Raw genomic sequence first — 26016 nt, 5'->3', positions numbered from 1 at the left:
CAATTAAGAGAAACTCTACTCAAACTCACACAAAAAGAGGAGAAGAGCCCTGGCTGGTGTTGCTCAGTGGATAGAGCATCAGCCTGTGGACTGAAGGGTCCCGGGTTCGATTCCGGTCAAGGGCACATGCCCCAGTTGTGGGCTGGGTCCCCAGTGGGGGTCATGCCAATCAATGATTCTCTCTCATCATTGATGTTTCTCTCTCTCTCTCTCTCTCTCTCTCTCTCTCTCTCTCTCCTTCCCTCCCTTTCTCTCTCTCTCTCTCCCCCCCTCTCCCTTCCTCTCTGATATCAATAAAAATAAAAATAAAAAATAAAAAAAAAAGAGGAGAAGAATTGACCCAGGTAACAAAAAAAGTTGTTGCTGTCTGGCTTTAGCCCTAGCTGAGTTCAGGGTTCTGGCTTTTGCTCCCCAATTCTCAGCCCTGCCTCCCTCGGAGTGATGCCCCCCGTATCACCAGCTTCAAACCTCAAACTCACTATCCCAGAAGAAGAGGAATCCCTCTCACCCCGCATCTGCATGTCAGTGTTCAGGAATCCCCCGCCGGCCCTCTTTGCCTCCTGTCCCAGTCCTGACCCATCACCGGGTCCAGCCAGCGGGTGACTGTCATGCCCGTCTTGCCAGGAGGCAAGGGCAGGCCGCTCTGCACCATGTGGAGTGGCCTCTGCCGCTCCGAGCAGACCAAAGCAGCACTTAGACTGTGCCTGGTCAGTAGTGGGGGAAAGCAGGTGTCTCCCGTAGGCAAGCACTGCTCTTTGTTTAATTAAGGTAGATGTTGGCATGTGTGAAATATAAAGTCATTTAAAAGCATAACATTCCATTTATAGGAGCTCTTTCTCGTTAGGCATTTTCATGGTGAACAGATTCTGTCCCATGGGAATTAGTTTTCTACTTCAAAAAGAGGGCTCTGTGCTCACAGTGGTTGATAGCATTGGGCTTTTAAAATATTGTTTTGACTTCAAAAGAAACATGGGAAAAGTGAGCTGGTCCTCAGTCTATTGCTGGCTCTTCCCAAGAGTCAATAGTTAGGAGTGCCTTCTTCTTCAGTTTGAAGTTTCTCCCACCCCCAACCCCAAACCTGTGACCTCCGATTTAGGGTTTCTTATCTTGTTCCACAAAATCCCTACAGTTACTCATCTTATTCTTTTCATATTCAGCTCATTACAGCAGTTGTATATAGGTTTTTGTAGTCTATTTTAGTGTTAAAAAATCAAATTATATTAGTTTAACAAGTTAAAAATTACTTAATCATTTTTAACCACAATTGTTGTAAGGTTCATAACTAACAGATACTGGCTTACTGCCTGATAATGCTAAGAATAAGAGTGTGTTAAACCTAAATACAGTGAGGTAACTACATATATAAGCCTATGTCTCCATGCATCCCTGGAGTGAACTCTCTCAAACCCAGTCACCCACACCCACCACGCGGTCAGTTCTTCCCCGGAAATGAACACAGTGGCAGTTTGCCAGCTTGGCATCACCGCTGATCCCTGTCCTTTCTGCTGATGTCGCCTAGACCCCAGCCACACGAGCTCCGCGGTGTCCAGGCGTTGCACGTGGACTTCTGTGCCTGTAAACAGTGGATGGTTACTCTTGGTTTTGCATTTGTGACTTTCAGTAAGGCTCCAAGGGAGATCCGAGAGGACTTGAAAGTGGCATTTGAATAACACGTTTATTCTCAGGCAGGGCCACATGAAAGAGATGACTAAAGCTAAACAGATAGCACAATTCTGGTTTGCTCCATTGGCAACAGAGCAGACTTCTGGGTAAACAAATCAAAAGAACAGCTAGAACGCAGGCCTGGTAGCAGCCCTGTTGTGATTAAACAGGAGATGGCCAAGGAAGGTTCATGCCTACCCTCCAGACTGGGCAGCAGAGGGGTGCCCGCTGACCGCACTGAAGCAGAAAGGCCACGTGGCGATTCCTCGGGGCACTGATGCCTTCTGCCCGGTGACCCATTAAGGGGAACTTGAGCCAAGATCTTATCAGCGATGGAGATGGAGACACCTCAGGATTTTCCGGTGTCACCTTCCACGTTTTGTTCTTGGACATGGTTAATCACGCTCCCAGGTCTTTCGGCTCCTGCGGCATTTCCTCGCGGCTCCCAGTAGTTGCCGCGGGTCAGGTTCTCTGGAACTGAGGGTTCGGTTACAACATCCATCTGCTTTTCAGCCCACTCTCTGACCTTCCTTCTTTCAGTGTTCTCATCCAGCATTCCCAGGGGACTCTGGGTATTCTGAGTAGACAGCCCAATTATTTTTTTCCAAAACTTAAAAAGAAATGTCTTAGCTTGATATGAATTGCATAAATGTTTTTAACTTAAAAAATCGTTTACCAAAAAATCGTTTACGTACAACCGAAGACAGTTAAACTTGACAGGATAGAAAAGCTGAACACTTGGCAGCGTGCTTACGTCCTTCAGAACGTTACCCTTCCTTCTCCCCGAGTGGCGCTGTCGGCAGGGATGCATCGGCGTAAGGGGTCGTCGGTGTCGCAAGAAGAGCATCCATACATGTCCACGTCTTGGTGCTTTTGAACTCAGCGAGTTTCTTTGAAGCATTGATCATGGTATCCAGCTTTGATTCCTTTCCTGTGGACTGGTGCCAGTGTGCCTGATCTCATTAAATTTTTGGAAAGGACTGAAACTATGGTATGGTTTTATTGCAGTCCTTACATCAATCATAATTTGAGACTGTCTTGGTGAAAGATGAGGAATTCAGACTGGGAGGCGGGGGGAGGCGGGTCCGGTGGCGAGGGGGATGGGAGGTGGTGAGTACTGACTGCTTATTTAAGTTCATCCACTTCTGCCTCATGACTTTTCAGAGCTGGCTTCCTTCCAGAGGGCCCAAACCCAGGTCCATGGAGACCACACAGTTTAAATTAGGTGTGCTTTTTTTTTTTTTAACGGGCGCCCCCTGGCCCTCCGGGTTGTGCAGATAGATAACTAACTACATGCTCATGGTCAGGAACATGAAAGCTACTCCCTTGCTGGCTCCATGGGCCAGAGGCCTTTTGGATGCTGGCTGTTCGTGGCACATGCTAAACTCAGAATCCATGGAGTAGATTGTGGCTTCCTCTGTGCTTCCCCCTTTACGACTCCGCACCCCGGGCCCAGTCCCCCATTATCATGTTTTCCTTTGGGAGTCCTCTCTCCTGGGTGTAGAACTTTGGTTTTCTCATCTTAGGGAAGTGCCCCCTCCCGTTATGAGCTAGCCTGCTTTGCTGTAGCAGCTTTCCTTCTCCCACGGGCCTCAGTGTTTCTGCAGCACCACGTGCCCTGGCCGCGGGTCAGGTTCTATTTGACTTCCTATCTAGGGGTCACTTCCCTGGTAAGTCCTCTGTGCCCCTCTCATCTCAGAGCCAACTGGGGCCTTTGGAACCCCTTGCCACACAATCCCACACGACAAAGAGGCCACATCTAAGAGGACACAAGAAAGTGCGAGGTCACCCCAACTGCCTTGTCAGCGTTCTCAGATCGTGGAGCCTCAGCGAGCCCCCCTGGTGTGTGCCGCACGCCGCGGAACCTGTGTTTTCCGTCTCGGTCCAGAGGAAACACTACTTCCTGGACACAGAGGGCCTGTGCCGTGTGGACTCTTAGTGAGAAGAAGTGTCATTTTTCAGCCTTCAGACGACACACAAATAGACTTCTCACCTCTGGCCCAAGTGGAACAGAAGGTTGTGCCCTTTGGCGCAAGATGTCACCTCTCTAAGATCTCAGGTGGCTTTCCAACCAGAGAAAATCTAGACTCTACACATTGGGTTTTGTGGATTAGAATCTATGACTTATATTCCGCAAATCTGAACTCTGCAAATTGAGATCTGTGAAGTAGAGCCTATGTAAATCAACTGCCACGTCTATTCAAATATCTTTAAAACTGAGAATGCAGCAATATCCCAGGTGAATGCCGGGACCTCCCACCTCTGTAAAATCCGTGTATTGTTGAACAATAATCCGACGTCTCACACCATCACCAGCCTCTCTTTCGGTTGTCATCTGCACTTCCCCAGTTATAAAACCAGTGTCTTTAGGGAAAGATGTAGAATGCCCACATTCTTCTCAAGTTCATCTTTCTTGATTTGCATTAAACCCTTTAGTCTGGAGCATTGTCTTTTAGAACAGAGGTCAGCAAACATTTTCTGTAAAGGGGCAGGTGGTAAATATTATAGGCTATGCAGACCACGTGGTCTCTGTCCTCGACTCTGCCGCCACAGCGCAGAAGCGCCATGGACAGTTTGCGTACGAGTGAGTGTTTTTTGCTGTGTTCCAATAAAACTTTATTAACAAAAATGGGTGGCTGGCCCAATTTGGCATGTGGGCCATCGTTTTCCAACCTTCGGTTCAGAAGAAGAGAGAGGTCCGTGCGATTTTATGTTCGGGTGATAAGCATATAAAATTGTCTCAGGGCCCCCTAACATCTGCCCATGGGGAACAGTTTTTACTTTCCCAGTGTCCCCAGTACTGGTGGGGATGAGATGAAACGGACCAAGGATGCTGTTCCCTTCAGCAAATAGCCAGCCGTCCTCCTTCCTCCATGGAAACCCCCTGGACTGCAGGCAGGGGAAGCAGCTGCTGGGGAAGCCCCCGGCCAGCCCATTTTTGTGGGGAATTTGAAGCCCTGTTCTAAGTCCTTTGCCTCCACTCTAACGGCACATGGAATACATGTTGTTTGTCGTCTTGCCACGTCTGTGCTTGAATTACATTTTCCTGCAAGTACTAGATTTACTTCTGGTTTATAAAAAATACCATTGCAATAGGTACAGTGGTTGTGGGGAGGTGGGGATAGAAGAATGGGGAGGTAAAAGTGAGATTTTAGTCCAAATGGGGCACCATACCAAGCTGGAAGACAGGTGATGCCACTGGCATTGCTGGCTGCCGTGAAGTGCATCTGTATTGATTCTTCGTGTTGTTGATATAGAAGTATATGAAAAATTCAGGCTTTACTGGCTTGGGTTCTGTGGGAAAATAGCTAATGGGCTGATGGTATCAGTCTACTGCAACATGCTAGAGAATTACTCAGACGCTTGTCAGATGCCTGAGCCACGGACTTCTTTGAGAATGTGCCATCATGGGAAGCTCTCACTCACCAAGGTCACCGAGAGGGCAGCCGAGGGAGGCACGCTGAACTTCAGATGGTTCTTGCTGCTTGTGTCAGTAGCAAAGCAGTGAAGTAAGGAGCTGACTTGCCAAGAAAAGAAAAGTTCAGAGAAAACTGACTTGTTTTGATTGGGAAAAGTAGATAACTGAGCAGTCACTAAAGGATCCTGTTTTTTTACTATTATTTTTCATTTTATGAATTTAACCACAAAATGTGTGTTACCTTACTCCTATGATGCTTCTGTAAAATTAGATATTATATTAATCTACATTATAAGTACAGTGTTTCTCATGTCCCCTTCTTAAAATTGCAAATCTTTTTATTTAAAAAAAAATCCTCTATTCACATGTTTTTATAATCAGTGAATGGAATCTTGGCTCTGGGCTTCAGAAAGTGTTTAGATTTTAGCTCATTGTATTGTGTATTAACATAATTTTATTCTTGGACTACTTATCACAAAATCAAATTCTGTCATTATATGTAATAACACAGTGTTTCCAATAACCTTATTCTTTTTTTAATATATTTTTATTGATTTTAGAGAGGAAGGGAGAGAAAGATAGAAATATCAATGATGAGAGAGAATCATTGACTGGCTGCCTCCTGCATGCCCCCAACTAGGGGTCAAGCCCACAATCTGGGCATGTGCCTTGACTGGGATCTCCTGGTTCATAGGTCAGTGCTCAACCACTGAGCCACACCATCTGGGCTCTAATAACCTTATTCTTTAGTAGAATGAGTGGCATACTAATAACCTTTTTTTAAATAGTAACGTTTAAAACCTCCATCAGCCTATAAATTCATATTCATATCTCTAAAGCAACAGTATCTGACCCAATGATATATAACAAGTAAATTACAGGTTATAATTACATTCTACTGAAGGTGGAATAACAGTAACCAGATTTACCCTTTTATTTGAAACAACTGAAAAACTGGACAAAATAATAGAAAAAAAAACACTCAAGACATTGGGCATCAAGCAGCAAAGGACACTGATCCCTGAAAATAAAGTGTTCAAGTAAGTACTGGTCAGTGCACGCGTGTGAGGAGATGACCAGGAGCCCGGGAAAGGATCATCCATAAGAATTAGGGGAACAGTGCATGGTTCCCACACGGGGCCAAGAAGAGGTGCCTGCTTCCAACACTAGAGTGAAAAACCTCAACGTCGGGGGCCACTGGTTAGAATACTGAGAAGGGTCTTACCTCAGTAGTAAGGACAAAACGAATCCTGGACTAAACACAGCTCTGGTCCTACCCAACAAAGCTTTAAAGGCAAAACCCGCCCTAGCCGGTTTGGCTCAGTGGATAGAGCGTCGGCGTGCGAACTGAAGGGTCCCAGGTTCGATTCCGGTCAAGGGCACATGCCAGAGTGGTGGGCTTGATCTTCAGTAGGGGGCGTGCAGGAGGCAGCCGATCAATGATTCTCTCTTATCATTGATGTTTCTATCTCTCCCTCTCCCTTCCTCTCTGAAATCAATAAAAATGTATTTTAAAAAATAAATAAAATAAAGGCAAAACCCCCAAAAATCAAGTTGTTTCCAAGTAACTAAACAGTGTCCCAGAACAATGTGTAAAAATACTTTTAACAGTGCAAAGATGCCCAGTACCCAACAAGTTGATAGCAGGTCCAAAATTACCAGTCATGCAAACAAGTAGGAAAATACAACCAATAATCAGAAAGCTCAATCAAAATTAACCCTTAAGTGACACAAATGATAGAATTAGTAGACAGGGACATTAAAACAGTTATGATTGTAGTCCATATGCTTGAGAAATTAGAGGAAAGATTCAAAATGTTTAATAGAGATAAAGATGAAAAAAAGGCAAATTAAAATTCTAGAGATGAACACCAGAGTGTCCAAGATAAAAAAAAAAAAAATACTCTGGTTAATGGCACATTAGCTGCTGCAGAAGAGGTTAACTTGGAGACATAATAATAGAAACCATCCTAAATGAAACAGAAAAGGGCAGAAAGAAGTGGGAGAGCCTCAGTGAGTTTGGGGACAATTTCAAGGGGTGAAAAAATACATCGAGCCCCACAGAAGAGAAAGGAAAGGACTGAAAATATTTTAAGAAGTAATGGCCAAAATTTTTCCTCATTTGACAGAAATTATAAGTCCACACATTCAAGAAGCTCAGTAAGCCCTAAGTACAGGAAACATGAAGAAAATTACAGCAAGGCACAACTTAATGCACTTTCTTAAAACCGGGCCTATGTTCGGTCCTGATCACTCACCTGGGGTCTGACCTGAACCACCTTTAAGAAAAGTTGCAGGGCAATGTATTTAAAATGGTTCTGTTAGATGACAGGTGGTCGTGAGGCCGTCCCGAATTCAGTTTCCTCATCAAGCCTTGGCAGCCCAGGGTCTGGTCTGGGGAACGTTAGTGGAGGCAGCTCTCACCCCTCCCCGCCTCCCCCAGGTTCCCCCAGACCAGTGGTCACCAACCTTTCGGACCTCGCGGCCCACCGGTTGGCAACTGCTGCCCCAGGCCACTCCTTTTGCCACTCCTTTTAAGGGAACATTAAAATAACGGATACAACTTCCCTCCATCTTGTTATGTTTTCCTCCTGTAGTGGCATATTATCTCTGGGCAGGAGCTGTGGGCCGGGGGGGGGGGGGGGGGGGGGTGCGGGGAGAGGGGGGGCTGAAAACCGAAAGGAAATTCTGAATTACATGGGCATCTGTGTAGTTTTCCTAATCTGCAAACTGGGGAGAGTGGGATGGAATAACACAGGGCTTGTGGGGTGTAGGAATTAAATGAGGAGGTACAGTGCAAATACAGTGCTTAGCGTAGTACCAATGGTGTCTCTATTGCAGTTGCCCGGGTGCCAAATTATTATTTTGAAAATTGATAAGTAAGAGTAAGGAATGAAAAGGAAAAAAAAAAGGAGCTTCTAGAGATGAAGTTTTTTCAGGTGAAAAAAGTAGTAGATTTAAGGAGAAGTCAGCCACGGTGACTCAGTGGTTGAGCATTGACCCATGAACCAAGAGGTCGCGATTCGATTCCTGGTCAGGACACATGCTGGGGTTGTGGGCTCTATCCCCAGTTAGGGGAGTGTGCAGGAGGCACTTGATCAATGTTTCTCTTTCATTAAATATTGTGGTTAAGTACAGTTATGATTCTATCACTATGAAAGAATTTTCAATAATTTTTCTACTCATGCCAAAGAATATTCTCCTTTTACTTCTAATGAATATTTTCTCTTTAGTATATTTTTTAATTTTTCAATTACAGTTGGCATACAGTATTATATTAGTTTCAGGTGTACAACGTAGTGATTAGACATTTACTGCTTTTAATGTATGTTTATAAAAGCTATTCATAGAACTCATTTCTCCAAAATAAGCTTAACCCAAAATCAGTAAGGATTTGGAAGATTCATTGTAGTTAAAATGAGGGTCGTGAAGGGCACAAGCCCATGTCTCAGCTTTTGTAAAGGAATCCATTGATGCGGTGTGACAAGTAAAAGCAATTTAGTGGCTCCCTCGTTATTTTAGGCAGAAGGCCTCCTTGGAGGGCACACAAATAAAGTCAACATAGATCACCACTGACCACAGGCACGGGGCCAGAGGTCAACTCCCAAGGGCTGTCCGAACCCTTCCATCTTGTCCTGCTGTCCTGACTCTTGTCTGGGGGCTACTATCCTTTGTACCAGTTTTTTACTGGGAGACAATTGGAGCGAGTGTGTTAGGTCTTATGAACATACTTCCACATTGTGTCTGCTCCGGGAGAGGTTTTACTTTCAGAGTGGCTCTGTGGGAGATGGCTCCTTGGCCACGGGTCAGGGAGTCCCCCGGCTCTGTGGACTGCGTGCTCTCTCGCCTGTTGTTGCGTATCCCAAATACGTCATCGTGGATTCTGGGAAGTGATGACTGCATCCTTGGAAAGGAACATGGGAGTCTTCTGATTAAGCTCATCTCTCCCCGTAAACTGAAAATAGATTAAGACATTTCACCTTCCCGGCATTTCATATCTTGGCTACTTTTAACTCCCAGTTCTGTGGCAGAATCCGGATGACCAGATGATGCACCCTCGGACTCCCTGCAGCCACTTCAGGAACCCCACGCGCTATGCCCCACCTCTGTCTGTCTCGGTCTTGCATGAGCTCAAAGTAGATTTTCATGTCTGCAAAAACAGTGTGTAAACAAGCAGACGGGGTGATCATTAGCCACAGTAGAAGCGTCCATTGTAGCTTTGTTCAGATGAGCCCAAATGCACTCCTTTGTGTGCTTCCTGGGTTTTCTCACCTCGCGTAGATTGAGACTTAACCCGCCTTGGCACTGCAGCCTCAGGAACTGCAGCGTAAAGTCTGGGCACCGTCCTGTCGAGTTGGTTTACAGGCTGGGGCAGCGTCACTGTGGCTGCGTGTGATCATTGCTTTCTCTCTCCTAAACTATAAAATGCTGGTTCCTGGTTCCAAATCCATAGGCCCGCACGGACTACAGGGGCATCTTAAAATGCCCGCGTCAGAATGCGGTTAGACAGGAAAACCGCCGCAGCGTACCTGGCACGTGGGTTGTGCCCAGGAAAAGAATATGAGCGGTTCCCACTCGGTGTCCCTTGTGTTTGGTGTCCCAGTAACAACGCAGGGAGCCCCGGTTTCTTCCTGTGACCTCACTGTAGTACCCAGAGAAAAGCCTCACCCCTGCCAGGACCACAAGCTTCCGGAGGAGAAATAGCCATCGACACACCTGCCGTTCTAAAATACAGGAAGTGCCCACCTAACAGCTGGTTGCGCACTGAAACCTTATGTGTAGGTAACTGCTTGAAACCCAAAGCACGTTTTCCCAAAGATGTGTTATAAATGGCACCCCTATGCCAGGCAGGTGCCAGGAGCCTTTTGAGCCCATGGTGTATCTAAAGTACAGTCCCGTGCAGTGAGCAAGGCAGGAGCTGGCCACCGTGTGTCCCCGTGGTCTATGCCCGTCCCGTCGCGCTCCTGGCCCAGGTGGCCCATGAGGCCTGCCAGGTGCACAGACCCCTCCGCCCCCGGCATCCGGGCCCCGTTGACTGCGCCTGCGCTCCTCACGCTGTAACGTGCACACGTCACCTGCGGACTTGCCGAAACCGCAGGGTCTGGTTCAGCAGGCCTGCGCGGCTCTGAGATTTGAATTTCCAGCAACTCCCAGAGACGCCGGTGCTGCCGATCCACAGACCCCGGTCTCCGTAGCAAGAGTCTGCCAGATCACAAGGCAGAGGAGGGTGGCGGACCGAGAAGTCCGGGGTCACTGCAGAGAGGAAGTGGAGAGGGAGACGGTTCTATCGGAGAGGCCTTATCTGGCTCCTGTCTGGCTGAGCGCTGTGCCCGGTGGGGAGCGCAGACACACCCTGGGGCAGGGAGTGCTGGGTGTAGCGCGCAGCCTCCGTTCCCAGCGTGCTCTGGCCGGGCAGACGAACATTTGCCTGACACAGCACTCAGCCCTCAGACGAACCAGGTAGCAGAATCCCAGGCGGACGAGTGGGACGCAGCGTGGCTTTCCAAGCATCCTTTGTGTGGAAAGGGCATGTGAAAGCACAGGCGGAAACACGGAAGTCGATAGGAGCCTCACCATCTAGATCAGCAGTCGCCAACTGGTGGCCCGTGAGGTCCGAAAGGTTGGCGACCCCTGACCTAGATCCCAGACCAGTGTTTGGTGTGGGAACCACCAGGGGGAATTGGGGGTCTTGCCCAGCACACCCAGGGTTTCCAATGCGCGTGGGCAAAGAGCGCCCTGTGGACTCTCATCTAGACACGGTGCAGCAAAGCAGTGAGGAGCATGGCCTGGGTTAATCCCGTTTCCACCACTAACGGGCTGTGTCCCTGAGCACATGCCTTTGTGCCTAAAACCCACTGTGCTCATCAGGAACGTGGGGGGAAACGTCCTTACGTTATCCCTGTAAAGCACAGAGTGCCCCAGCGTGGTCACTGAAGGAGCCATTGAGATCACAGGCATGGAGTCCGATTTCCAGTTTTGCTTCTGACCACCTGGGTGGCCTCAGGCAAGTGATTTAACCTCTCTAAACCCCTGCTGCCTCCCATGTAGCACGGACATAATAAAAGCACCTTCTCATGGGGCCGTTGGGAAGATAAAATAAGGAAGGAACTCAGCGCAGTGCCGGGCACATAGTAAGTTCTCAGTAAGCATCCGTTCTTGTTGCTAAGACAGGCACAGTGATGGCTTTCTGGAGAACAGGAGTTTGTACATTGTGCTCCAGGAATTGTAGGTTTTACAAAAATGGGTCTTGGGCGCTGTAATTGGAGATGAAGAGGAGGCCATTGTCCCCTCCACCCACACCCACTGTCCCCTTCAACCAGAGGGGCTCATCTTTGTTGGGGCTCAGCATTCATATTTGATTTAGAAAAAAACAAAGGTTTAAAAATCACTGTTTGGGAGCCACAGTCTACTATGGGGCCGTGGGGGAGAGCAAATGGTCTCAGCTTTCAAAATGTTGACATTTGCCTTTTCTGTTTCATTTCCTTAAAGATTGAAAAAGCACATGGCCAATATAAAGAGACGATGGGTGGATATATGACTTGAGTCCGATAGAGCTGGGTTGTACAGTTCATTCACATCGTTAGCTGCACGGTGGTCACGTGGCGGCCTTTGCTGACGCGTCTGCTTGTGTTTTCCCCTCCAGATGAGCACCATGCCCGGGCTGCCCACGCGGCCCTGCTTCTACGACATCGATCTCGACACGGAAACAGAGCAAGTTCAAGGCTTGTTCTAAGTGAACAAGACTCCACTCTCACGGGACCCGATTCAGGTAGGCTGTTCTGCTTTCTGCTTTTTCTTTTTCCAAATCTTTTTTAGTGTAATTTGTTTTGTTTTTCTAATATTCCTGACAAATATGGTCTAAGTAACTTCCTGACTTGGTTACTGCGGATTCCTTCCTAATAAGAGCCCGGGACTTGAGAGTCGCTGTGGGGTGTGGCTATGCAGTTAGATGGTCGGGACCTAGGTCCTTGGTGAAAGTCAGATCATATCCTCTGGGAATACGGATTTGGTTAAGGCAGCTCTTTCCATAACATAAAACTCTGTACACCCATTCTTTTTCCAGAATTAAAACTAATATCTGCTGTCATTTTCAAGGGCCACATATCTCTTGGTTACAGAGTTACAATCACGTAATAGAAGAATCTTGGTGTCTTCATTGGCTAGGGCTGTCATAACAGAGCATGACAGCTGGGGGGCTTAAGCAACAGAAATTTAACCCTCCTAGCTATGGAGGCCAGAAGTCCAGGTCAAGGTGTCGGCTAGGCCCGTGGTCGGCAAACTGCGGTTTGCGAGCCACGTGCGGCTCTTTTGATATTTGGCTCTGTTGACTAATGAGTTTGCCGACCACTGGGCTAGGCCGTGCACTCTCTGACGCTGGGCCATGGACCCGCTGAGGCTGAGCCGTGCACCCCCTGTGACAGAGACCGATGGGGTCCTTCCTGGCCTCTGCCCAGTCTCTGCCTCCACGGCCACATAGCTTTCTCCCTGTGTGTCTGTCTCCACATGGCTTTCTCTTCTTATCAGGCACCACTCGTGCTGAATTAGGGCCCCCGGTTATTGACCTCATTTTAATTACATCTGCAAAGACCCTGTTTCCAGATAAGGCCTCTGTCATAGGTACTGGGGGTCAGGGCTTCAGTACCTCTTTTGGGGGACATCATTCGACCTGTAATACTCAACTGCGGCTCAACAAGGGATCGCACTCTTGCCACTGGAAAGACACATGGAGATGGGACAGGACAGCCATTCAGAGTGGCCTGGATCTCGGGCAGGACCGGGCAGCAGAAATTAGACACTGATGGCTCACTGGCCACAGTTCCAGGGGGTGGAGCTTAACTTGGAGCCACGTGGGCAGCCACAGCTGGAGCGCCTTTCTCTGCCCCTCAGTCCTGCAGCCACACCTGCTGGCTTCTCTCCTCGCTTCCCATCAGTAAGAAAAATGACCACCCTCCCGACCCTCCTCCCTGGAAAACTCCCAGTCAGGAGTTTTAAAGGCTCAGAGCTGCTTCTCCTCATCCCATATATCAAACGTGTCCTCACCATATTCTCAAGGCGCATCCCTTCCCCCAACACACCCTCAGTTCATCCTCCCCACTCACACCGTTCCTGTTCCTCAACCCCGCACCCCTCCCAGTGCCAGCGTGTCTTAGGCCTGTGGTCGGCAAACTCATTAGTCAACAGAGCCAAATATCAACAGTACAACGATTGAAATTTCTTTTGAGAGCCAAATTTTTTCAACTTAAACTTCTTCTAACGCCACTTCTTCAAAATAGACTCGCCCAGGCCGTGGTATTTTGTGGAAGAGCCACACTCAAGGGGCCACAGAGCCGCATGTGGCTCGCGAGCCGCAGTTTGCCGACCATGGTCTTAGGCCATCCAGGTGAGCGGGCTTGACCTGCAGACCCCTCCTTCCAGCCCTTTCTTCTGACCCTTCCTTCCGACTGTTGCAAAGACGGGGCCCTCCGCCAGGCATGCAGGGGCCTCACTTTCCCTCGTTTCACTGCCAGTAGTCAACATGGGGGAGTTAGGTCCTTGTCACTGACACACCAAAGCCTGGGCCATGATGAGAAAGGTGATGGGCCACTAATATGAAGTTACATTAACACAGGGTGTGGAGTTGCTTGGCCTGGGTTGTGTGTGGTGTTTCCTGGTGTCTGTGTGTTTCTTGCTGAGGAGTGGGAGCTGTATTTAGTTGTAACCACAACCACATTCCATATCTTTGTCATTTCTGAAAAAGAAAACTCCAGAAAATGAACTAAGGGACTTTTTTTTTTTTTTTTTTTAACACAAAGGCCTATAATCTTGAGTTTTGATAACAGTGTTATTTTGGTCGTTTGGTGTGTGTGTGTGTGTGTGTGTGTGTGTGTGTGTGTGTGTGTGTGAATGTCTCAGCTTTCCCAGCCTGGCCTTGGGAAATTAACACGATCATTTCTCTTAAACTGAAAACTGACCCCTATGCTGCCTAATCTCCCTTTCCATGTCAAGAGCCCATTATGCTACCTCTCTGCCGCTGCCATTTTTCTCCAGAACACGTGTGTACACTCTTTGCATCTCCCTTGGAGAGTAGTTTTCAGCCTGTTGGTCCATTTTCATTTTTCTCCCCAAGTAGGTCGTATAAACCCAATTATACCTTAATTACTGCATTTAAGACCCGTGTAATGCCAAGGGGCGGGGCCTTAGCTTTACTGTCACCTACACTTACATGTATGTGCCTGTTTCCTGACAGATACTCTTCTGGGTTTTATCTAGAGATTGAGCAGGGCTGGGGTCAGGGCTCTGGCCTGTGGTGGATGCCTCCATATGCCAGGCACCGTGCGCAGCACCTCGCATGGGTGGTCACAGCACTCCTTGGAGGCAGGCGCTGTCCCAAGAGATCCGATCCTTGCTCTGGTCACTGTGGGGTGGGGGGGGGGGTAAATGAGAGATGCCCCGATCCACAGGGCTGCAGCGCTGTCTTTCCAGAGCTCAAGTGCTTTAGCTCTGCCCCTCATCACTTTGCCATCCCCTGTCCCCTGTCATGCTGCCATCAACCCAGTGAGATGAGTAGCATCTTTATTCCTGAGCTGTGAAAACTCAGGCCCAGAGAGGTCAACCACTTGCTCAGGTTGCACAGCTAATAAGTACGAAAGCTAAGACTCAACCCAGATCGGCTCACTCTCAGTCTCACCCCATTCTTTATGCCCGTTTTTGTTTCGGTCACGGGGTCCATGAGCTTCACCCTTCCTGGAAGATGATAGCCAGCTATTGGAACACACCTGTAATTTGGGGAAAACCAGGTGATCGTTTTTAATAACAAAAGATGATTATTTGGGTATTAAAAGCGATGGCTTTGTCGAAATTCTTTGTAGTCCAAATAGAATAGAGCTATCTCTTGCTTAACTCTCTCATGAATGGCACTTTCCCACTCTCTTAGCCAAGGCTCTCTCTCTTCTCTGTGAACTGCCAAAACCTGGCCGAGGCCTGGTGGGCAGTGGTTCAAAACCCATCACTTGACCTCGCTGGAACAATTGAAAGTGGATCCGGTGTCGTAAGATAAAACCACCGTACCAAGCAAACATTCCTTCCCAGGCACTGCTCGGCACCGTGGTCCCGCAAACGTTCTTCCTCTTTCCTGTGGCCTCTCACACACGGCCCTCGGGGACCACTTCTGACGGTCAGAGGTCTGTGGCTGTTAAAAATGCACCAAGTCAAAATGTTCGAGCTTGGATGACGGTCAACTTGGACAGATTTGGGCATCGGAAGAGGAAATGGCCTGTCGGTGGCTTGACTCACACGGTGGTCAGACTCCCGATGGCTCTCCGCACTCTGCGGGGCGTGAGGCAGGCACGTCCCCCCCGGAAGAAGACCCACTTCCCTTCCGCTTCCGCTTCCTCTCCGTCCTGCTTACCGAGCCCTCTAGGAAACTATGTGACTTAGAAGGGATGGGCGATGCCAGGAAGTGCCCAGAACCTGAGCCCTTGCTCCTGCTGCCAAGGCTTGCCTGTAGGGCAGTCTCTGTGGTTGCAGTCGGGGCCGGAGCCGCTCTTCTGGATGTCACCAAATAGCACTAATTAAATCAGTTGCTTGTCCCAGTGAAACTGATGCCGCGACTCCACTGCTCAGCCTTTTGTTTGAAGACGATTGGATTTAGGGAGGGCGGTTCTTGCCCCGCTGTGGGTCGCTCGTTCTGAACCTTCATCATATTTCTGAGCCTTGGCAGGACTCAGAGGAACACAGAACACCCTGGCGGGTTTCCTGAAGAATTCCGAGGCTCTGCTGTGCTCTGATATGCAGAGTTGTGTTTAGCGCGGGATCAGATGGACTCCGGTGCTGCTGTAATGGTGGGCACTTCCCCGAGAATGGTTTTTCTTGAATTGCACATGCGAAAATGAGGGTAACACCGGCTCGTTTTTTCCCTAACCTGCCTTTGGAGCAGAAATGTTCAATGATATGTAATAGCCATCAGTTCAGCTTGAATATGGTTGTTGCCTGTAGCCCTTCTGGGAACATGGCCTTCTATCCCCAAGTTGCAAACCACAGGGTTTCGGGGTTCCTTGGGGGACACCTGGACTCTGTGGTTTTGGTCTTGAAACTCTTATCTTTTCAAGGAGCAGCTCAAGAATTATGCCCACCATTGAGCTTCAAGGCCAAGGTCCTCATTCACCACCCACCCGTCCTTGGAGTAGAGCCTGCCCCTCTTTCTCCATCTCCAGACAAGCCCAAGCGGCTTAAACAAAAGATGGTGATAATTAAATCTACAGATGACATCGTTAGTACGTCATTGATATCTAAAAGATGGTGATGACTGAATCCTTCCTAACTGAGATGGAATGTTTTGAAGCTTAGCAGTGTGAAATTATTAATTCCCCTTTAAAGAAAGTTTTTTCTGGATACTTTTTTAGGGGTTGGGGGAGGAACTAATCATATATATTCTTTAAAAACATAAGGAAAGGAAAGGAAAATAACAAATATGTCAGCATACTCGGGAAACATAATTTTTCTAGTAACTAAATCTAGACATGATTAGCTCATCAAAAATAGAAGAAATTATTTATCAATGAAAAAAATCAGAACCCTGGCCAGCGTCGCTCAGTGGTTAGAGTGTTGGCCCGAGATTGCAGGATCAAGGGTTCAATTTCCAGTCTAGGGCACATACTTGGATTGCAGGTTCCATCCCTGGCGCAGGTCAGGGCACGGATGGGAAGGCAATCAACTGATGTGTCTCTCTCACATCGATGTTTCTTCTCTCTCTCTCTCTCTCTCTCTCTCTCTCTCTCTCTCTCTCTCTCCATCTCCTCCTTCCCTCCATCCCTTCCATTCTCTCTAAAAAGCAATGGAAAAATATTCTCAGGTGAGGAATCAGAAAGAGTTCCATTATGGCTTTAGTTATAATCTGCTTGGTTAAGAAAAATTAGAACTTGTAAGGTAGGGGGAAAGTTTTAACCAAATGCTAAGAACTTGAAATTCTTTCCACTGCAAGAGACATTTTTACCAGAATTCAACATAGTTAATCAGCACCCAGTACCAGCCTTTCACCTCTGTTATTCAACAATGGGGACCGATAAATTATTAGCAAAGAGGAGCCAGGAGCCAAGTGTTATTACTCATAATATAAGGGTAAATAAAATGAAATATTTTAAATATTTTTTTATTGATTTCAGAGAGGGAGAGAGAGAGATAGAAATATCAATGAAGAAAGACAATCATTGATCAGCTGCCTCCTACACGCCCCCTACCAGGGACCAAGCCGGCAACCCAGGCATGTGCCCTTGACTGGTATCGAATCCAGGATCTTTCAATCCGCAGGCCGACGCTCTAGCCACTGAGCCAAACCAGCTAGGGCGACATTTTCTTTTCTTAATAAAGAGGAGAGCCGAAACCGGTTTGGCTCAGTGGATAGAGCGTCAGCCTGCGGACTCAAGGGTCCCGGGTTCGATTCCGGTCAGGGGCATGTACCTTGGTTGCGGGCACATCCCCAGTAGGGGGTGTGCAGGAGGCAGCTGATCGATGTTTCTCTCTCATCGATGTTTCTAACTCTCTATCCCTCTCTCTTCCTCTCTGTAAAAAATCAATAAAATATATTTTTAAAAAAATAAAAATAAAGAGGAGAAAGAGCTAATCCTCCTCTCCCCTAATGGTATATATCCTATGGCTGCTATAACAAATTACTGGGTGGCTTAAATGAGACCACCAGAAGTGTATTCCTTCACAGTTCTAGAGGCTAAAAGTCCAAAGCCAGAACCAGTAGGCCCAAATCAAGGCGGGGTGAGGCCACACTGCCTCGACTCTCTGGAATCCGTCCCTTCCTCTTTCTCTTCTGTGCATCTGGGCACCGTTAGATTTCTTATTATTCCCATACCACAGCAACATGTTTGCTATATTCCATCTTCTAAAATATTTACCCACTAAATAAACTCCTAAAATTGTTGTTCTCCCGCTGAATAAACAATATACTGATTCGTTTTCACATTCTCACCTTGACTATTACATCTGACTTTTAAAAATCTACAGTCAGACTCTATATACTTCTGCCAACCCTCCGAGTTTTCTTAAAATGTGAAACCATAGACCTTGAGCCATTTTAAACACAAATCCATGGGGCACAGAGGTTACATGCTGATCAGCTTCTCTACACACACGCGCACACGCACATGCACACGCACACGCACACACCTGCCCCAGAGGTGGAAGGCCTTGTTCCAGCCTGGCCTGCCTCAGGACATCTCCACCCCCCACACCCACCCTCCTGCCTTAGGCCCTCCTTCCCTCTTTCCTCCCCCAAGGGTCTCTGAGCCTTAGCAAAGTGAGGCCTGAGCAGAGGGTGAGGTCTGCACCAACAGACCTCCCTCCCGAACATCCCCAACATTCCCTCCTCCTCCATGTTTCTTCTGCTGGCAGTGTTTCTGCTTTATTCACTCCCTGACTGGAACCAGACCTTAGGGGAGTATTTGCAGTTCAGAGTCTTCTGTCTTCATCACCATCTTGTGTCCTCCTCTCTGCTCCAGACCCCTCCCTCCCGTGTGGGAGGCCCACTTGCTATATTCCAGGCGCGTTTGAGCTCCTGGCCGGGGAGATGAATGCGTGCATTTACATTTCTTCTGGAGTGGTGAACACATTTTTTTTCTGGAACTTAGGTGTCTTCTCTTTTGTTTTTAAATATAGTTTAATCGCTTCTCTTTCTAAAAGACTGCAGGGTTAACCAGTGGCAGGAAGTCTTGATACCCTTTGAGAGAATGCCGCAGAGCTTTAACAATAATAAGTTCTGGTCTGCTCCTTTGCTCTTACCCTCAGTGCGGTTTTCGGAGTTTGCTCTCCGAGCCTGCTATCAAAGGGAAACTGACATCAAAGGGGACAGGAGTCTCAGTCTCACATCCTGAACGTTCTCCCTGGACAGGATCCTGGAGACTGCAGACCCCAAGTGTAGGCGTCGTGGGGGCTCCTGCCACAGTCCCCAGGTGAACCTGTTAGGACGTTTAGAAACTGCCTGCAGTGTCCACGGACTCGGTCACAGGGGTGCAGAGCCCGACTCGCTGCTCATCAGTAAAAATGTCCCAACCGTGATCTCAGCCTCCTCCTGTGAACAGACTCGCTCACCTGCCCTTGAACTCTCTTCTGCCTCCAGCTTTAGAGCTATCCGATATTAACAGTGTCCCACCAGGGGGAAAGCTGTTCTTCAACCACTGAGACTTTTTTGTCCTTTTTTTCTGTTTTTCAGGTTCCTGAAACTCAAACTACTCCTTGCCTTTTGGCCGCGGTTGGAGGAGAGAATGAATTTGAAATAGGCTTGTTAGGCAACGCGGGAGAAGCGGGAGACTAGGCCAAAGAGCCCTTCCTTCCCGGGCCCTCTGTCTGCAGCCGGGCGAGCGCAGTGTTCAGTGCAAGGACCTCCACCAAGTTGAAAAGAAACTAATTTATTTTCTGTTTCGGCGGAGTTTACATTATTTCCCACTGCTTACACTTGAGAGTGTTTATTGTATGGGGACTGAGCGATTAAGAGAGTATGAAATAAAAGGTAACGTTTTCTCACTCTGGAGTCTGCTGTCTTGTCTTTGAACTGGAAAGAAATGCGTCTGTGGGAAACCGGCCGGCCGGTTTTCAGCGCCAGATAAAGCTCTGCTCTCTAGAGGTGGCTGTTCCTGGTGGGGCTGTTACCTGACACCAGTTTCCTGGAAAATGGTGAATGCCACCAGCACTTCGCAAACGTAACAAGAGAAAAAAATACCACGGAAATATCTGGTCAGTTGTGAAATCCTTCTGCTGTCGGAGAGCTGTATGTCCTTGGGAAGAAAGAGGTTCCCGTCACTCACCTAAAAACTCACGGGTTTATGGGCGTTTCTCCCACCCACCAATGAGTCTCGAAGGCCAGGAGGCTTTCGAAGGCCCACAGGGCAAAGAGAGTTCCAATTAAAAGTTAGGTGTTGGCCAATGTTTTTCCGTTTGTCCAACTCTTAACCCGCAGTCAAGAATGTTCGATGGCCTTTTCCCCTCCCGGGAGTTCCTGGCCCTGCTTTGTTCCCATTTTTTCCTACAGTAATCGGAAATTATATAAAAGTTTAGACAAAACCAAGGATTCAGGCGCAAACAAGGCGTGATTGTGCTCTAGCCGTGTGAGGAACAGTGTCCCCAGAAATATCTCCACGGTCCCCAGGCACATCCTGCGGGAGACCTCGCCACGGGCTCTTTCCTGGGTGTTCGTGCTGCACCCTTCGCCGACCCTGCCCGCTAGGTGCTCTGCCCATAATGTGTCTTTATGCGCAATTTAATTTGTTCCAAAACACTGGATGCTAACTAAAAGGCCTCCCCACGCAAAGACTGTCCCACGAACGATTTCACTGGGAGTTTCTGAAGTGTCCCCCACCCTGTCCCCACGTTATCTTTGGGAGTACACCTCTCCAAAGAGACAGGAAACTAGTATTTTTTATGTAACTGTTTGAGGATTGTTAGGGTTCTCGGTAAACGTGTGCTCTCTACTATGCACTCAGTAAGCAGTCTTTCTCGTGAATTGATTTTTTTCAAAAAAGCAGTTGCCTTCTGCTATGGAGTTTTTGTAACTTTCCTCTACCATGTAAAGTTTCCTTTACTATTTTTGAAATGTTTTAGGGGGGAGAAAAGGATTTCAGAAATCTACACTCCAGGGGCTTTAGACCAGGGACTTCTTTCTTTAGGCAGCTTTCACCAGGCAGCTCACCGAGTCACCAAAAAGGGAAAAATAAAATCAAAAGCACCCTGAACACAGAGGCGGAAGTTTTCGACACTTACATTGAAGGACCTATAATCCCGGTGTTGGGGCTCATCTCCCTTCGAGATGCCAGAGCTGGTGTGTGATTGGCTTGTCTTCCTCATTCGCTTGCCTACGAGAATACACCTGCTGAATGAGAAGCAGTCTCCACTGGTCTTTGGCGGGTTGGGTAACGGGCTTAGCAACTCTTGAAGACTTGAGGCAGCCACAGACTGGCAGTGTTACTTTAAGGAAGAGCTAGTTATCTGCTCGCTCCAGAGGCCAAGGCATGAGAGAGAAAAGTTCACGTGGCCTTCGGCAGGGTGGGTTCGGGTTGGAAATCTCGGGATGGGCGTGTCCTGGTTCCTCTCAGGCTCTAGAACTGACATGTAAGAAGCCACTCACAGACCAGAAGTGACCGGCCAGGGCCCACAGACCCGTGTTCTCGCTGCCTCTCCGCTCCCGGGCCTGCAGCAGCAACACCCACAGAGGCCGAGGCCAGACCAGGACCCTCTGAACCTCAGAGAAACGCCCTGTGGGGACTCCCTGACAACAAGGAGACTCAGGTAAGACGCAGCAAGGCAATCAGTTGATCTGTTCGTTAATGTTCTGTTCATTCCTCTATCTCCAGGGTTATTTTGTTCGTTTTAACTAGAATGTACTGACTCGATTAAAGCAATCCATGAGTAGTCTTCACAATGGATATTTGAAGAGCATCTGGTCTGACATTAAACCAGGGTTTGGTTCTTTTTTTATTATTGATTTTAGAGAAGAAGAGAGAGGGAGAGAGAGATAGGAACATCAATCATGAGAGTCACGGATGGGCTGCCTCCTGCACACTCCCTACTGGGGATCAAACCTGCAACTCAGGCATGTGCCCTGACCGGGAATCGAACCGTGACCTCCTGGTTCCTAGGTTGATGCTCAACCACTGAGCCACGCTGGCTGGGCTTGCCAGATAATCCAGGATGGGCTGAGTGCCTACCCAGGCAAGGCTCACACCAGGCCCAGTGCATGAAGGATGAGGATCAAGGCTGGGGGAGGGGTGCCCGTGAAATGATCCCAGAAGCCATTGCGAGGATCCTGGAGGCTGGGGCTGGGCTGGCAAGATCTGCCACAGACAGCCCAAGGCTGGCCCTGGGGGAGGGGCTTTTCACCCATCTGCCAGGGAAGTTTACATTCGTGTTCTGAGTTCGTTTTTATAAAATCACACTCCGTGGTAAGGCTACCCTTCCCTTTAGCACTCTAGCTTTGTATGTTAGTTTCCTGAAATGCTTTAAAAATACCAGTGTTCGGATACTTTGTCAACCATTTCATCCCACGAGTAGAATGAGACTAAAGGCAGGTTTGTTCTGAAAACAGCCCAGGCCGCTCCGTGTTGGCGGGGCAGAGCTCGGAGGAGAGGGACGGAATTGCCCAGACTGAGTTTGAGGTTAGAGTGTTTATGTAACAAATCAGCTCAACTTAAACATTTCTCGTGGTGTGGTCAGGGCCGCAAGCTTTGCCCAGCCCTCCACCCGGGATGCCATGGGTCCGTCAGCCCTGCGTGGGCGGCTCCCTGGATGTGCAAGGACCCTGCTAGCTCCCAGCCAGTGAACGCGTCCAATCACATCATGTCGCTTACGTGTTTTACAATGAGGACGGCGAAGGCCATTTTTCAAAACCATCAGACCGGCTACTTTTGTGTGTGCGCTGATGAGCAGCCCCCGATAATGAATGCTCATTTGGCAAAGTCTTACAATTAGGGAATGTTTCTTTCCCGGATAATAACATGAGCCCTGATAATTTGCCTCCAAGTCGGCCTCCTGATTACCGCCTCCCCTTGACAGAGACGCTGTGCACCAGACAGACAGATGGCTGAGGCGGACACCCTGAAGGACGGGGAAGGCTCTCCTGGGTCCAGAACAAGCCAACTATAGGAGGGATGGTTTCCAACTCCCTCACGGAGTACGGAGCCAAAGGACATTGCAGAGGCCAGCGGGGAAAAATGCTAAATAACGCCCCACTCCTCCCCAGGCATCTCACACCGCGGCCTCATTACTGAGTCAGAAATGTGAATAGGATATCAGACACCCCCAAACTCAAATGTGAGCACAGAGATGCATCCCAAAGCCAAATTATTTAAATTATTCATACCACCTAGCTCGCCATTAGAGCAGATAATTGAACTAACTGTAAATACATCTAAACACAAGTGCCAGAATCAGTAACATCCACAACAAACGACAGATGAACAGAAAAATCCACTTAAGTGCTAAGTAATTAGAGAGGCGGGAGGGAGGAAGGCGGGAGGCCGTACTTCTGTGATGAGCCAGCTGGGACTGGACTAGGAGCAGCCAGCGAGATGGGAGCTGGCCAGAGCAGCGGGTGGGGCTTGGCCGAGAGAACGGGGAGAGGACAGGGGGCTGAGCTTGTGCAGGGAAAAGGGGAAAAGACAGATCTGGGGTGGTTTCTGGTTGCTGACAACTCTGAAGTCAACCAGGCAAAAGTGACTGATGGAGCCCTGGCCAGCATGAAAAAGAGAAAGTAGCACACAATCTGTGAGATGTTTGGGGTCCTCCTGCAACCCCGAGACCGCGCATGGCAATACCATTCCACCTGCAGCGTGTCACCACAGGACGCCCTGCGCAGGGAGCTGGGGGTAAAAATGTTTTTAGAAGCACCACTCTCCTCTGGCGAGTGGCCTATGGGAGCTAGGATATACTAACTGGTAAATGGTCTGGGATTCTCCTATTTCAATAAAAATTAGAGAGTTCAAAGCAGCTGGTTAGAACGCAACAGGTTTTCAGGGTAAAAGCATGTGACGTTGCCCCTCCCAGGTGACCCCCATTCCCCACCAGGTGTTCCAATTCAAATACAGGAAGATAACTGGCAAAAAGAAACTCACTCGGTTCGAACCCTCATGAAGTCGGCAGGCAACCTGAGGATGAAAGTCCCACGTCAGCGGGCGCTATTGATTGCTCCTAAAGGGCAAATCGAGCACCAGAAGTTCAGGTCTTCGCAGAGTTTGAACTGGAGCATGATTTGAACATCTGTTCTCACCTGTGCAGACAGCCAAGGCTACTACCTGGTGAGGACAGCGTGAAGGAGACCAGCCCGCTCAGAGGATGAGGAGCAGCCTGGATGAAGGCTCCAGCATCCCAGATGACAACAGGAAAGAAGCAAGTAAAGGTGAGATCTAGTTACCTAACTCCAGACAGACATCTCTAATGGGCAGAAGAAGAGAGTAACGGACACGGAGGTTGTGTCCTACCTTAGGCGGCCCCCAGCCTGTATCCAGGCTGAAAGGCTGATTCTTAGAATATAACCATGGATTCGTTCTAATCAGGCTGGATTTTTAATGTGGTTTTCTAAGCAATCCAATTATTGCTTATGTTTGTGTTTGTTTGTTTTTTTTAAATACATTGTCAAGAATGTTGCTGCCATTCTAATCCACAAAAGGGATTGTTTTGTTTGGTTTTTCAATCATAGCAATGAAATTGACCCTGTGCAATTATAGTGTATCTCATTTTTTTAAACGTGTTTATTTAGGTGGCTCATTAGCACAGGAGGTAGTGCGTCAGTCTCATAAACCTGTTTATTTCCATAGCAAAAGAGAATTCCTCAAGAAGTTAAATATAGAATTACCATATGATCCAGGGATTCCACTCCTGGGTATAAACTGAAGGAATTGAAAACAGGGACTGGGACAGATACTTGTACACCCGTGTTCATAGCAGCGTTATTTACAATAGCCAAAAGGTGGAAACAACCCAAGTGTCCATCCACAAATGAGTGGATGAGCAAAATGTGGTGTGTACATACAATAGATTAAATTCTGGCACATGATACAACATGGATGGACCTTGAAAACATGATGCTGAATGAATAAGCCAGACATAATAGGACAGATATTGTATTATCAAGTACAATATGAAGTGAATAGGAAAATTCACAGATAAAAAGTAGATTGGCCTGTCCAGCGTGGCTCAGTGGTTGAGCATTGATCTATGAACCAGGAGGTCACAGTTTGAATCCCGGTCAGGGCACATGCCGGGGTTGTGGGCTCGATCCCCAGTGTGGAATGTGTAGGAGGCAGCCAATCAATGATTCTCTCTCATTATTGATGTTTCTATCCCTCTCTTCCTCTCCCTTTCTCTCTAAAATCAATAAAATATATATTTTCTAAAGTGGATTGGAGGTTAATAGGGGCTAGAGGTTGTTGCTTAATGGATATAGAGTTTCTGTTTGAGTAATGAAAGAGCTTGAGATTAGATAGTGGTGATGGTTACACAATATTGTGAATGTAATTAATACCATGGAATTGCACACTTAAAGTGGTTAAAATAGCAAATTGTATGTTATGTGTACTTTAGCACACAAAAATGGCAAAAAGAATAGGTTTTTTATTAGTATGACAGTTTATGGCCACTAGAGCAATTATAGTGGGCTTGTATTTAAAGTTGTTGTAATGACATTTATTTCCAACATACAACTCCAATTGTAAACATCTTTAGGACGTAGCTGACATGCCCAGGGTCGCAGCAGATTCCCTGGAATGACCTTCTCGGGCAGAGGGGTCCAGATGAGTGGCAGGGCCAGAGGGCGGGGTCTCATCTCCAGCTCTCTGCCGCCTGCCGTGTGAGCTGGGCAAGGCCTGTTCTTCACAATGCCTGTTCCCACCTCGTAGGAGAATGCCTGTTCCCACCTCGTAGGAGAATGACATAGGATTGTCGTGAAGATAGAATGTGTTATAAGTATAATGTGCATAACACCGTGCTTATAATTAAGCAATTATTCTTACTCATTTCATCATGGAAAACTGATATTTAAAGGGGAAAATGGTTAAGAATTCTGAGGATGGCTCCAAGGGTTGTGACGAAAGCCAGCCCTGGCGGCTGAGGGAGGGCATGAGCTCTCCTGAACGTCCCCCAGTGGCGAGGCTGAGCCTGCCCGTGGCTCCTTGGGGAAGCAGGACAAGCCCAGGCTGAGTGGTCCCAGGGGTCCCTGGGCCTGGCCAGCTCAGCCTCTGGTCCCCAGCAGCTTCCAGTCACAGCGGTGGGCAAGTGGGCATGGTGTCTGTCTTGTTGTTCTAATTTTGTTTGCTCTGACCACTGGCACCTTGGGGGTCTCTGCTGGGGATGCATCACCAGTCTGGGCATGTTAACCTTCTGTCCCCCTTCGCTCTCCAGCCTCTTAATAACATGCCACTCCAGGCCCCAGTGGCATACAGGAACATGCCTGAAGTGGCCACTGGGCT

General features: G+C 48.1%; 1 protein-coding gene across 1 annotated transcript in view; it reads left to right on the top strand.

Moving 5' to 3' along the window:
* MTHFD1L (methylenetetrahydrofolate dehydrogenase (NADP+ dependent) 1 like) overlaps positions 1-19585 on the top strand; it is a 164156-nt gene extending 144571 nt beyond the window's left edge. The window contains exons 27-28 of the mRNA XM_079781395.1: positions 11724-11849; positions 19275-19585. Coding sequence (XP_079637521.1) covers positions 11724-11813 — 90 coding nt within the window. The 3' untranslated portion in view covers positions 11814-11849; positions 19275-19585. The remainder of the gene's footprint in view (positions 1-11723; positions 11850-19274) is intronic.
* The last annotated feature ends 6431 nt before the right edge of the window (positions 19586-26016 follow it).

This window comes from Cnephaeus nilssonii (genome assembly GCF_951640355.1).
Source record: "Cnephaeus nilssonii genome assembly, chromosome: 9".
NCBI classification, from domain to species: domain Eukaryota; kingdom Metazoa; phylum Chordata; class Mammalia; order Chiroptera; family Vespertilionidae; genus Cnephaeus; species Cnephaeus nilssonii.
Note: the sequence above shows the minus strand (reverse complement) of the source record. Positions and strands in the feature narration are given on the sequence as shown.